Source organism: Platalea leucorodia (genome assembly GCF_965183815.1).
Source record: "Platalea leucorodia genome assembly, chromosome: 5".
NCBI lineage: Eukaryota > Metazoa > Chordata > Aves > Pelecaniformes > Threskiornithidae > Platalea > Platalea leucorodia.
Genome location: NC_138827.1, coordinates 76,810,712 through 76,825,069, shown reverse-complemented (window position 1 = coordinate 76,825,069; position 14,358 = coordinate 76,810,712). Strand labels below are relative to the sequence as shown.

At 39.5% G+C, this 14,358-nt stretch overlaps 1 protein-coding gene across 3 annotated transcripts in view; it reads left to right on the top strand.

Moving 5' to 3' along the window:
* Nucleotides 1-10,054, top strand: part of AGPS (alkylglycerone phosphate synthase) — a 64,579-nt gene extending 54,525 nt beyond the window's left edge. For 2 of the 3 annotated variants that reach the window (XM_082314008.1, XM_082314009.1), the window contains exon 19: nucleotides 5,338-10,054. In XM_082314008.1, the coding sequence (XP_082170134.1) occupies nucleotides 5,338-5,459 (122 nt within the window). In that variant the 3' untranslated portion in view covers nucleotides 5,460-10,054. The remainder of the gene's footprint in view (nucleotides 1-5,337) is intronic. The other variant, XM_082314006.1, reaches the window with a different exon arrangement.
* The last annotated feature ends 4,304 nt before the right edge of the window (nucleotides 10,055-14,358 follow it).

The window sequence follows — 14,358 nt, the reverse complement described above, 5'->3', positions numbered from 1 at the left end:
GTAGTTTTTAATGTGTGACTTTGCTTTCTTATGCCTTCTTTGTCCCTTTTAACTGATGCTATGACATAATTTGTGGCTTAGTAAAAGTTTTTGAAAGGTATTCAGGAATTAGATATCCGAGTTGTAGCATTACTTCATGTCCTACGTGAGATTTTACAGTCTTGATTATAGTTTTCACCTTGCCTTGACTATGTCCTACACTTAGAAAGGGATAGTGTACATCTTCGAACACAGCTTTGATCCTTTGATCCTGCTTTTCTGGCCAGTGAGTATCTTTAGATTTCAAAGTCATGTAAGTAAGGGTTGCTGGAGCTCCAGTTAGCTTCTAGAAACTTAGCATTTAAAAAGAAGCATTAGGAATGACAATTTCATGGAGATACAAGTTTAAGTAAATGATTCTTCTAATCATTTAGGGCAAGCCCTGAAACCACTCACGTGTCACACCTTGCATTCTTGAATTCCTGTTTCACAAAATACATGCTTTTTTTGTATACATAAAATAACATGTGCTGAGGAAGTATCGGTAAGTATGACTGGTGTGTAAATAGAACTATAATCCCTTTGGGGTACAGCATTGGAAGGGAGCTGGCTGGATTTGGGCTTGATCCCTTTTGTATTACCAAGCTAGGCACCCATGTAAAACTAAGAAACAGTGTAAAAATTAATGGTAGATTGTTTCCCTTGCAGGGAATGTTCTAACTAAAGCTGGTTACTTAAGGAAACAATTATCAGCTTGTGGATTTGACGAAAATAGCCCTATTTAGCCACTTAACTGATTTTCTTCTACTTTCTAGACAGATTGACTAGAAGAAAGGTTAACATAGCCCAGGCTCCACAGGTTTAGGTATAGTATCAATTTCCTGGCAGTTTATGTAGGAAAACTAAAAAACAAAAAAACCCAACCCAAACAAAAAACCAAACTAAACAAACAAAAAAACCCACCAAACCAAACAAACCACAAAACCCCACACACTTTATTTGCATTCAGTTGCATGTTTGACATTGCAATTCATTGGTACCATTAAGAGACTATGGCTTAAGCTATACACTGCAGTAATTAACCCACACAAACTACAAAATCTGATATTATAAAATTTCCTTATGGGGGGAGTTGAACACATTTTCTCCTCTACACAGGAAAAGTGTATCTTCTTACCTTTAAGTTAGCACTGGAAACTGATCATACTTTCATCTTAAAACTAGAGCTTGCTCTACTCAGAATGAGTTTAAACTGTGACATTTGTCAAACACAGAGTAACCTTATGCGAAACAGTATAACGCGGTTGTATTTTCCTCGTTGGTCCGTTGAAAGTCTTAATAGAATAGTCATCTTCAGTGCCTTTTCTACCAAATAAATACAAAGGACTTTGATTCATCAACAAAGAGCTTAAGTGCTTTCAAATTGTTTAGATATTGAGTGAAAATGTGCAAGATGTTGTGGTGATGGTGTTAATTATGTAGTAGACTTCAGGTACACTGGTCCAATATACTCCAGCACTACCACAGTATTAGATTAATGCACTGACCTTTCTCAGTAGTGCAGAGTTCTCTCTGCAAGAGTATTAACCTGTTAAGCAATTTCTAAGAGCAGAGAGATGCTTTCCATAGAGACAGCCAGCTTCAGGAAGAGCATGCAATAGCCAGAAGAGCCCCATTCTTCTTACCACCCGTTACCGCTTCTCCTTTTGCAGAGCTATTGTTCTCCAATAACTGCCTCTTTAAGTTGAAAGGGCTGGACCAGAGGAAGCCTAGGGCCATGTGCAGTGCCACGAGAGCCTATTTCCACTGGGACCACACACTGCTATAAATCTGTTCTGCATGGGTGTAGAGTTATTCCTGGGATCCATCAGCAACACTAAAACTTTCCTTACAAGACTGTTCACGTGTGCCAAAGTACTTCATATTCCAAAAGGAAAACCAATTGCTGCCTGCTGTTTGCTAGCTCCATCCTTAGCAGCCAGACTTTTTGCAGCCATCCAGATGAATTTTCAAAGATGAGCAAGTGTAGCTTTTATGAGCCAGGAGAGCTGTACTCCCATTTTATCTTCTTTGTGGCCAGCAGGTATGTGCTGCCTGTCTAATGCACTGCCCTTTGAAAAACCAAGCACATGGGAAACCGTTGTCACTTTTGGCAGTGAATGTAATGTCGGTGTGTTTTGCTTCATTGGTTTTTTCAAAGGGTGGGCTCTACAGGAGCAGCAATAGAGTATGGTTGCACTTCACCCAAGTGTATTTTATTCCCCGACAGATTAAAAGGGCACTGGAAGAATGAACAACTTTTCTAATGAAACCAGCTAAGGTCTGGACCAGCATGTATCAGAACTGGGAAAAAGTTATTTATCCAGCTCACATGTTTTTCTTTCATACATGGACTATAATTATGATAAAACTTGAAAATACTGCCAAAATAAAATTGGTGTTGGACTATCTTTGAGAGTTGCTACTGAACAAGCTTCTTGACTTTCTGGTTTGAAGTACTTTGTGTGAAGCAGACTTTGTCATGCTAGGGTGTTAGTACTATGTGTAGTATGTTGGGCTTCAGATTGAAGACTTCTGGCTTCCTAGCAGTGAATGTTTTAAGGCATTAGACTGCTCAGCACACCTCAGGAACAGGGCACGTGCCACTTGTAAAACCTGAAAACTAATTCTGTCACACTTCATCTTGGATAATTAAGATGCAAGATTAGGTGTCTTCAGAGGACAAAGATGCAAGAAGGAAGGGCTGTATTTGTTTCCAGTTGGGGCAACAAGGACTGTGTGTGTAATGGTGTGTATAGCCGAGTTGGCAAGTAGTGACTTGTACAATCAATTTGTAGTAGCTTAACAATGTTATGCTGATTTGAGAATCTTATTAATAATGTTATGGTGTAGCATATAGAATCAGGTGAATTTGATCTCGGTTTTTAATTGAGAAAAGTATACGGGGCTGAGAGCTTATAAGTGGTAGATGTTTGGATAAAATCTGGCTCTGTGCACTGTCTGGTGTCAGTTCTATATAAATGGCATGATCTAGGCCTAAAACTAAAAGGTGTACGTTCTCCAGGCTAGAAACAGAAAGGTGTTTTTTCTCTAGTCCATGGTGAGATCAGGCTTAACTGAGACCTTTTATTGTTGGGGAAGTTAAGGCTTCCTTGAGCCCAAAGCTGTTCTTTTGGCTACGCTTAGAGTGCAGTTAAGTAACTTTGCCACTTGGAATTATTTTTACATTCATGGTAACATCTTTTACTGTTATGACATTTTTTCTTCCTTTTCCCTTCTCATCCTTGAAGCTAATTGGATCATCCTATGGAGGAGGAACAGCATACTTATAGGGCAGCACTAACCTGAAGTGAAAACAAACACAAACACCGCTTTTCTAAGCGGTGCTCTCATCTGCACAGAGCCTTTCCTTCACTTGGTCTATTTTCCATTTAATCAGATGGACCAGCTTAGAATTCTAAGAGCAAGATTGCTTCAATGCTTTTTAACTCTAATATGAAAACTTGAGTAGCTGAAAAATCCATGTATATCTTATTGACATGAACAGTAGGAGCAGGGGCTCAACCTACTGTTATCAAGGGGTTAAAATCTTTTCATTGAACATGTTTGTGAAGGACTGCTGGTAACTGTAGTACAGCTTTTTATCTTTCCAGTTCACTAATCAAATGTATGTTAGATTTATTATTGCAAAAGTATAAACCATAGAAAATTTGACAAGATAGATGTGTAAATTATCACTTTGACAGAACTAATGATGCACTCCAAGCACCTTCTGTTTTCCAGCACTTGGTGAGCGACTTCATTAAATATGCAACGACTGTTTGGTGCTGCTCAGACAGTAGTTCAGTTCCTTGTGGAATTGCATTATTACTGGAGGTGTAAAAGAGGCAGGCATGCTAGCTGTTGGGCATCCTGCTGTGATTCTAATGTGCTCCATCTTGTTGGAGCAGTTGTTTGCAGTCTTTTCAGGACGATTACATCCATAACCACAGGACACATTCACTGAAACTATATTACAGATAACAGTTGAGAATGGTAATGACTGTTCTTCAGCTGCTTGTGTAAGAGCCAGTGTGAGTGACCTGAGGTGATGGTCAAGCCACGTCCATGATTCTTTTTTGTAGTAGTAGTATTAAAGTATCCCCAGGTAAAATTCAACTACATCAGCTTGTTCAGATGGTCAAATTGTAGTGATGGTATATTTACAGATGGGGATTTTTTCTTGAGCTGGCCTGCAAATTACAACCACAGTTCCTACCACATGACAAATTCTTTTGTCCTTCAGTTATGATATTTGCTCTTGACATGCATGCTTGTTGTTGTGTTCTAGCGAACTGCAAATTTCATTCTTTCTCACATTATTTGCTTTTTCAGTTGGCATTGTAACTAGCTCATATTCCTTAAGGTATAAACAAATATACTCTGTTCTCCAGAGGTGTCCCCGTAATTTATTATTCTGATGACAGTTTGATGGTTACCCTGAGAACAGGGCACAAAAGATGGCTTGAATTTAGCTTCAGATACTCTTAAAGCATCTGTCTCTCAAACCTTTACTATATCGCATCATACTGACAAATGGGTTGTGTTTCAGGCTGACAAGTTAAATGCTATAGTGTGTTTAATGAAAAAATGTCCTTTATTTTGAATGATCTGTTAAATTAGAGTTGATGACTTGGTTAATTAGTATGTGAACACTCGGCCATTTAACAGGACTATTGTGAGACAAGTGAAATGTCTCAGCTTTGCTTTGTATTTGGTATATGTTGTGAATATCCATTTTTACATGGGAAACTAAGCTCTTGTGTAATGGTATGAGCAATTACCAGCCCGTGTAAAAGTTTTTGGATGAAATAAGGTATTTTGTTGCTTTAAAACTAGGCTTTAAGCCTTCTTAGAAAACAATTTTTTGCTAATTAAACCAATACTGTTTTAAGTTTGCTTGATTATTGAGTTATGTTTTCACTTTAAAGCAATCAAGAGGTGTGGGGTTCTGCTTTTTAGTAATTTCCTCTTCAGTTTCCTACTTAAAATGAGTTTGGTGGCTTTTTAAAACTTGGTACCAATTCCCTATTTTAACAGAACATGTGATTTCAGAACATGCGATTTCAGCCTAAGCTTCATCTAAATTTCATACTTTCTAAAGAAAGTACACAGTGTGGAACACAGTCTTCCTCTGGGAGTATGCTGAGCTTAATGAGCTTGATAGTCTGGTGGGCTCAATAAATCAAATAAAGCAAAACATTTCTCATTTTTGAATAAAAGCATTTATCACACAGTGTTTATTCATTCATGGTCACAAGATTGATTGGCTCCTAGAATCCTGCCATATATTGAAACGCTTTGTTTTTGTTTTTCCAGTAGGCAAATTGCGGAAGCACTGGATGAAGGAGAGCATCTCTGATGTTGGCCTGGGAATGCTGAGATCCGTTAAAGAATATGTGGACCCCAATAACATCTTTGGAAACAAAAATCTTTTATAAAGCCCTGCACAATATGATGTACTAAAACTTCTTCAAAATTACTGTTGAAATTCCTCCACTTTCATTGTATTGATATCCCAGTAATCAAATATAACATAGACTAAACTTTAAAAACTAGTAACTTACATTGATTTTTGCTGCCCCCTCCCCCCAATAAAGTGTAAACATCACTGTTAATGTTTATGGATTTTTACTTACAATGCTCTTAAACTCTTAAACAATCCACTGGGCACAAAGTGTATTACCAACCAGGAAATGCAAATTTGGTTTTCGAAGTTTGGTTAGGCAACACAGCTGACAGTATTTTCAATGCTGGATACTGCCAGATGTTTCTTACTAAAGCATCCCCTGCAAGGAGAACAAAGACTGACAACAGTGTTTTCTACAGAAGCAGCTGCTCAACCCAGCCTCTTGCTAAAGGAAAGCTGCTAGGAGACAGATGAGAGAACACCAAGGAGTACTTCACTGTGCTGAAGGATTAAGTATGTAACAGACTTGTAACCAGCAAATACTTAAAGTACAAATGTAGGCGTTGATCAAAAGAGACAATGTAAGTCAAACTAATTCTGAAAACTCAGTAGTCTCCCACCATAGTACTATTGGAAAATCTTACACAACTGAGCTGTTCTGAGTTGTATTTGCATTGCTGGGATAATCTTAAATTAATTGTAGGTCGGTCACTATAAGTTTTGTACAATGGACATTTCTCACTGTATGTTGAAAACAGGTTTGTAACAAAACTTTGCCTTCATCTGTACTTCAGTCCTAGTGTGTATGGGTTTTGCTCCTGTTTTGTTTGTTTTGCAGAGATGCAAAATATCTTTTTCAGTTAAAAAAAAAAAAAAGAATTTTGGCTATTCAAATGAAACTGCCCAGCACTGTCTTTTGAAACAGTCTCAACAGTTTAATAAAACAGTTAAGTGGACAACATACTGTCATCCTGAAGTGATCCCATTTTAGTTTTGTACAGTTTCCTATGGCCTTTGTGAATCATTTATTTACTTCACTAGTAGCCACAATTTTAATTGTCCATTTAACTTTAAGAAAATGAAATATTTTCTTGATCACTATCGTATGAGAGTAAGCATTTTTACATTGAAACTTGAATATTAATCAGTAAAACAAACTAAAAGTATTTGTCAATACTCATGATCCATTTTTAAGGTGGGTTCTTTTCTTAAAGCAAATTATCCAACTTTTTGATAATTAATGCATATGATTGCATAGGATAGAAAAAATACAGACTATCCTTTGAGGACATTGTCTCTCTAGCCAACTGCTTCACAGCTCTGTAGTGTCAGTTTGGACACCTTTTGTATTGGTAGTGCCCTTAATGAGGAGACAAAGATAAAATTGCATTTTTGTTTTTAAACTATTTTAGAATACTGTCTAATTAACTCTCAATTTTGGTAATATACCAAAAAGAGTATAAAATGCTTGAAAAATACTGCATATCAGACAACTTTGAAGTTGTTTAAAGATTAATTTCAATTCTATAATTAAAATTATCAAAAAACATGAACACTCAAAACCACTTTAAAATGCATGCTGTCAAGGTACTTAAGGAAAACTTTTTATGATTTGCAGGTCATAAAACAGAATAATGTGATATTTGCAATGCAGCTAGACTCATTTCAAATGGTCTTTGTTTCACAACATTTCAACATAAAAAATCTACTCTCTTATATTTTTGGTTTTGGCCCCCAGAGTTCATATTTCAGCAGGAACCAAAACAATAGGTATAGTCTCTTTTAGGGAAGTTACTCTTTGCACTGTGGTTAAGTGTTCCTTAGGTACACAATGGTGTCTCAGCAAAGTGAATCTGTACATGTTTATGCAGGGGACTTCTTTTCGCATGCTGCATGATGGTGACTATGTGGCCATAGCTGGCGTCTTGCTGATGACTTGTATCACTCTGAAACAGAGAGACCTTTCTAGGAGCTGGTAAATATGAAGGGTGAATAAAAGTGTGTTTATGTGCCTCAATGAAAGTATATGTCTAACTATGGAGAATCGGTTTTGAAGGAAAGTATGTGAAGCCTTTTTGCAGAATGACAGCACAAATGAACTAAAACAAGTAGTCATAGCTCAGTAATACTGGTCTCGTAAGATTTGGACTTAAAGTACTACACAGCTCTACAACATCCTTCCCAATTCTTTATTTTCTGACTATGGTTTCTGCATCTCTTTTTTTTTTTGTATTGAAATTACACAGGCAAAAACTCCTTAGACTCTCTCTTTCTAACCTTTAAATAGCCACTGGCTTCTGAAGTGATTTAAAATACAGTAAAGATTTTTACTGCATGGCAATTGTCCTATGGGAAGGTGAAATAACAGGCTGTAAGGGTCCCAAAGCAATGTCATGGGATAGCTCTGAGAAAAAGATTAACTACACCTGTAATGGATATTTTTTTCTAATGGCCATCCTATTGCTGTCTTCCTAAATACTTTCCTATGTTATGAACTGGTCAGAGCTTAGTGAAACTGCTGTTCAAACACATGTATGACTGTCTTTAATTTCACATTTAAATTCCTAATGAAAATAGAGAAGTCTAATGCAAGTTCAGGAGACCTAGATACGCACAGATCATTACCCATTTAAAAGAAATCTTCCCTTCTCTAATACTAAAGTCTTCCACCACTCTTCCTTCTGTATTCTCTACTTTCTTTTGAAAGACTTCACTTCCCATAGCTGCAGCCTGTTCAGAGATGGAGTTTGATCCATGCAGATCAGAAGTGTATCTTGGCATAACACATTACTTTTTCACTTGCCTGACTATTTTGGCCATATGTAAGTTAGAAACAGTTTTAATTAAGCTTGTTGTGACTTCCAGTTACACATCTTCTGCTCTCTTTGAGGGAGGAAAGGTGCAGAGTGAGTATGGCTTGACTGTGAAATGTATTTACATTAGAGAGACTTTTATTAAAAAATTCTGAGGGAAAGGAGAAAACGTGATAGAAATTGATCCAGGGTCTAAATCTTACAGTCAAGGAAAAACATGTCTCTTCTCGACTTGACTTACAATGTATTCCTTGAGTTAGAGATATCATCTTTGCCTTACAACTGTGAACAGAGGCCAGGCCAAATAGTTCTTCCGTAGCAATGTTAATTAACTGAAGCCAATTTTCAAAGGCAGGGATACATTAGCACTGAAATCCAGAAAACACAAATTGCTTCTCAATCTTGGAAATGTATGTTTATCAAGGTTGTAATTTAACTTTCTGCAAATAAAGCCAAACAGTGTTTGTCATTTTAGTGTGAGATTAACTGTAAAACTTCAGCTGTAATGTTAAGAGATTATAGAACCTTATATTATTAATAAAAAGAAAATGGGCCTAAACAATTACGTGTTTTTGTGCTGAAACTAAACAAATAAATTCTACTAACTTGTCATCTTTGGTTCCTTTTAGTTTGGCAGTGAACTCTTACTGAAGGAAAACTGTTAGGAAGGCTTTGGCACTTACAGAGAGAAACGAGATTGAATTTGTAAATGTGTGCTAATAGAAGCTCTGCTTCTGTGTCCCAGGTAAAGCAAAATAGGAAAATGAGAGACTATCAGCAAAGGAAGGGCAAAGCAACACCTGAACACCAGTCTACTTGGTTCAGAAATTTTGCCTCCTCGGTATTCCCTGTTTGGGCAGCAAGGGGGACCGTGTTCAACTGCTCTTGGAAAGAGCGGGAGCACACCTTGTCTTAGCTTCCCCATATTTCAAAGACCTGTTGTATTAAACTATTGCAACAGGTATGTAGTTTCCTGCTGTTGCACGCATGTCTCATTTAACACCTCCTTGTTATGGGTCCTGCAACTTGCTTGAAAGTTCTGTGTGCAAGAATGCACTGCATGTGAGCAGAAGAGGTATTTCTCAGTTACCTGCATTATTGCTATAAAGCCTGTATGCACCATAAGCTAAACTGGCTAAAATTACGTCTTGCTTGAAAGAGCTGTTGAATTGTCTTACGTCGATCCAGTTTCTTCAACGAGTATTACTGAAAAACTCCAAATGTCATAGTATGCAGGGGACAGGAGAAGTAATGACATGGTTTAATTTGTAGAACTATAATCACTTTTCAATACTATCCAATTTTTTTTGTGCGCTTGCCCACAGGAAGGAGAAAACTACCTGACAGTCAAGCATTTTATTTGTGTTTCCCTTCTATTAACAGCATAAAAATGCAGTATTTTTACTTAGATCTAGATAGTCTCAATTTGAAGGAGATCTTAGATGACAATATACTTGTCTCAGGATGACAACCAGATCCCATCAGTGTTACCTTTGTTTAAAATACCTAAGTTTTATAAAAAGTTGGACCTGAACTTGCAGCTGTGTAAATACTGTAGGCTCACTGTTTATGGTTTTGTAGTCCTAACACTGACTCTGAATTCCACATTACCTTTAACATAAATTGATGTCTTTCCCTAGGCTCTTTATGGAGACCAGAATTGGCAGGTGGTTGCTTTGTTTGTGTTCAGCTTTAAGGTCTGCTGTAGTGCTCAAGAACAGAGGTGGTCAAAGATATTTTTCAAAAATGTTTGCTATACTGTCTTTTAAAACTACTAGTGCTGTCATTTTGAAATTACAAATTCAGTTTCAAAAATGTGGGATATAATACTTTATATCGTATTGTTACTTTCAATATTTACCAATACAAGTTGCAATAATAGGTACCTCTACTGAAATGCTGTGAAATGTTTCATTTATGAATTTGTTTTTGCACTTTGGAAAAACAAAGCATTGGACTTTTTATGGGAAACTTTATGAATGTTTCATTTTGATTCAGAATAAAGCTAAATGTTTCAATTGACTGTTCAGAAACTCCACTATAACGTTCCTATTTGAGAAGCATTCAGCCTATTTCTACCTTCACGGTAGCATGCAGTAGTCCCCAAGTATGGTGACGTAACAGCTTTTAATTTATTTATTGTAGTGTTATAAAGTATCATAGCATCCTTCCAAAGGGTAAAATGGAAGTGTTGATCATAGCAATGAAGTTGTAGGTATACAAATGGATGATGGATAAAACCCTATGATGTGACTGTAATCGTGTAAAGTTTAAGCTGATGCTTCTAGGACTTCAGATCAAAGTAGGAAATAAGTGAAAAACGTTTTTGTTTAAAAAACACATTATAAAATTAAACTATGTTTTCTAATGATGAAGAATGTCAAATGATTGTCACAACTTTGCAGTTCAATATCATGTGGCTTGTCCTAGTGTGGCTGACCTCCCAAAATGCTTCTAGAAAGCAAAATATGAAGTGGATGGTCTCAGGACAGGGCCCTGATAAAGCTACTCCCATTTCAGGCTGCTGGAAGGGCTTGGCTCTATTCCCGCGGGTAACACGGACGCTCTGAGCATGCGGATATCTGGCGTTGCTATTGCACCAGTCAGTGCTAGCTCAGCAACGTAATATTCAAAGCAGCTTGAAGACAATGAATGGCACTGATGTTATGTACTCGAAGTTCAGCAAATACTGAAAACATAAAAGAGCAATTTGATAAGTTCAATTATTCATAAATTGGTTATCGATAGTGGCATTGATAAATGCAGTCCTGACTAGACACAAGCCCGAGGATGTGGGAGTAACGAGAAGGTCCAAACACAGCCCCTGACCTTTCTCCCTGCCAGCCCGTGGCAGCGGCCAGCCGCCCTTCCTGTCTCGCCCCGTTCCTGCTGCTGCGGCGCAGGAAACCCTGGCTGCCCAGAGGCCAGGGTTAAAAGCCCTCCTGAAACATGATGTGACACACGTGCTCACCCAGCAAATACATAGCAGCTGGGTAAATACGTGTAGAGATGAGGCCATAAAAGCTGGTTGTTAAGGAAAGTAAATCTGGCTAATGTTAGAAAGCAAATGTAAGGAAGACGTGGGTGAGCTGAATGCTGCATGAAAATCTCAGGTTTAGAATGACACTTGTTGACAAGACCTAGGTATGATGCTGACCACACTATGGGCTTAGAGCATAGTCCCAGGTGTATTTGAAGTTTGCTCCTTGACTTGCTTAGAACAGAATTCTGGGTTTAGCCTAACGCTAGGAAAACAAAGCAAATGCAATCCCTCTGCTGCTTAGTTTGCTCCTCTTTCTTCTCCCTTTGTCCCCACCAAAGCTTTTGAGCTTTGTAGACAGCTTCAGCCAAACTCGAATAAGATAAAACCCTCAATGTATTAAGTTCTTGCAGGTTTTGTGGAAAATACCAACCCTAATTTGGGCTGGCAAGAAAGATAAAAGCTGAAATGTCAGCTCAAACCTTGTTAATACCAGAGAATCCACGTGGTAAAACCCCAAATGTTAGCTGGCGTACATCCACTTCCATGGTCAGTGTGCTCTGCTTTGCAGTTCTTCTTGGACCCTTAAAATACTTTGATGAGTGGGTCAGCCACAAGGCAAACCTGCCTTTTTAGTACTGCTGCTTCTGGAACTACAGGGCAACACTGTTCTTCCAGTCAGGTTTTTTTTTAATTAAGATTTTCTTAATAAATGAAGGTTTTGTCTTTCTCTGTTCGTGCTTGTAACTATGCCATGCCCAAATTCTCAGCTGTGCTTGGCTTTACAGGTTAGTGTATTCTAGTGCAGGAGCATGAAGAATAGAAGCTGCTGGCTTCCTTGAGATGGTGTTGGAGCTCAGTTTATATGAGCAGAAGTGCTTCAGATGGATTATAGTTGGTAGCCTTCTCCTTAAGAGGTGAGATCCCTTTAAAGCATAGCATTAAAAACAGTCTGCAGGGAACAAGAACAAGGTGTGAAAAAGGGTTGGGGAGAGAGAAGGGGAAAGAGAAAAGATACTGGAAGAAGACAGCAATAAGCTGGGTCTGTATGTGTGTTAACAAAGTCCTCACCGTTCTCCTGATGAAGAGTTGCTTTAGCTTTACAGTCATGGACTCCTTCCACGTCGTTACCCAGCATATGGTTGAGGAAGCAGGGTTTACTGTCTTAGATGGAGGAGATGAGTGACTGCTGCCCAAGGGGCAGCGGAGAAAGGCTTTCAAGAAGGCTTTTACTCCTGTGCAGCGCGAAGGTTAGCATCACAGACTGGAACACAGGGGCTGTCCATCTGCAAAGCTTCAGCAGGCAGTACAGCCCATCAGCACGCTTAATAAAAACTTCTTTGTACAACTTCACCTGTCTGTTGCATGACTTATTGCTAATGAAATAGTGACCAGGAAGCAAAGAGAATTGCTAACGGGGAAAACAGAGCAAGGGCAGTGCAAGCCAGTGTCTTGCATGTATGGCTAAATTACACTGAAATGAACATCTGGCAGCAACAGCCGAGCAGAAGGGACCTGGTTACTATAGAGAAATGATAAATTTAGGACGGTAACAAATCTGCTGCCTTGGTTACAATTTAGTACTTTTTTAAGGCTGATGAGAGGAAATCACTGCCTCTTCATTTGTAGAGCTGTGTGCTGCTCTGCGGACATGAATAAAACATGACATTATTTCCTGTTCTTTTCAGTAGCTCATGTAAGACTCCCCTACGTATCTGGGCTTGAGTAGTCAGCATTCAGGTGTTTACAGCTGAGCATTTGTGGGCTGGCCTGCTCAGCTATGCTACAGTGCTTTGGGTTCTTCCACCTGACCTCTATCACAGCATGATTTACATTACTAAAACCAAAATTATCCTTGTTGCAGTTGCAGAAAGGATAGACTGATTATTATCTGCTCCTTTGAAAGAAATGGTAGAAGACCAAAAGTGTTGTTTTAGTTTTCTTTTCTTTTGTTTGTTTTAAAACCACATGCTGATATGCTACAGCTGCAGACCAGTCAGCACACAGCAAAGTTAAAACAGCTGTGAGTGGTAGGGTAGGGAACCTTGTGATGAATGATGCATTTGTAACGAGTTACACAATTGCAGAGACGCTATAGCAATCAGCAAGACCTTCAGCAGCCAGAGTGCAAGTACTTACCGCTTAAGTTAAACACAAATTCCCTTAACAGCAAGCTGAGCAGGTTTATAAACACAGGGACTAGTGTCTAGGAGTAATTGTGCTTGCATCCATTAACCTCTGCGTGCAGAGCTGTGTGTTCAGTGCTGACACTTAGCATCTTGAGTCGTAACTGTGGTGTTACGCTTCTACTGTGAGTCTTGCAAATAAGCTCTTTAGAAACAAAATGCTTGCATGCACTGGCTTCCCGGGAAGCTGGCTGGGGAGTCGCATGCCAAGACAGCAGAGGTTTGCTGCTCAGCCGCCAGGCTGGACTGCCTGGGTGTTTAACACGCGGAGAGCGTAGCCACCTCACAAGGGCTGGTTTCATTCTCTGCATTTGAAAATGCCTGCCATTTTATTCCAGATAGACGTTCCTTGTTCTGGCTGTGGATATTCTGGTCCAGAGAGAGGCAGCTTTGTCCTTCACATGGTTTCCAGCCCTGCCCGAGCAAATCTCACCTACCATTGCCACGTCACACGTGGGCACGCACACCCCACCTGTCCTAGCAGCCACAGAGGGAAAGCTCGTGCCTCTGGGGAGGGAATATTTAAGCAAAGGAGAAAGAAGTCAGAAACCACTATCTGAGGGCTGCCCATTTGAAAGACGATGGTCAGCCATTTCCCCACTGCAAATGACTCAACCTATTTCTCCCCCCTCCCTCCTCCCCAACGATAACAATAGGTCTCAGCTGTGTTTTTGTGCCAGGTGAGGAGGAGATTGGTGCACCTGGTGGGAGGCAGGGGTCAGCCCTCACCCGGCTCCCCTCTTCCCCAGCCACAGCTTTTGTCTGCTTACGGCGGGGCTGCCCCTGCCCGGGGTGCGTGGTGAGGCGGGGCTGCAGCCCCTGGAGCGGGCGCTCTCCACAGAGCAGCGCGGCCGACCGCAGCAGGCAGAGGCTGGCAGGATGCTCCCTGTTGAGGTAAGGTGATATGCTTGTGAGGACGCTGGTGACTTTATTGCTTCCCTGGCTGCTTGC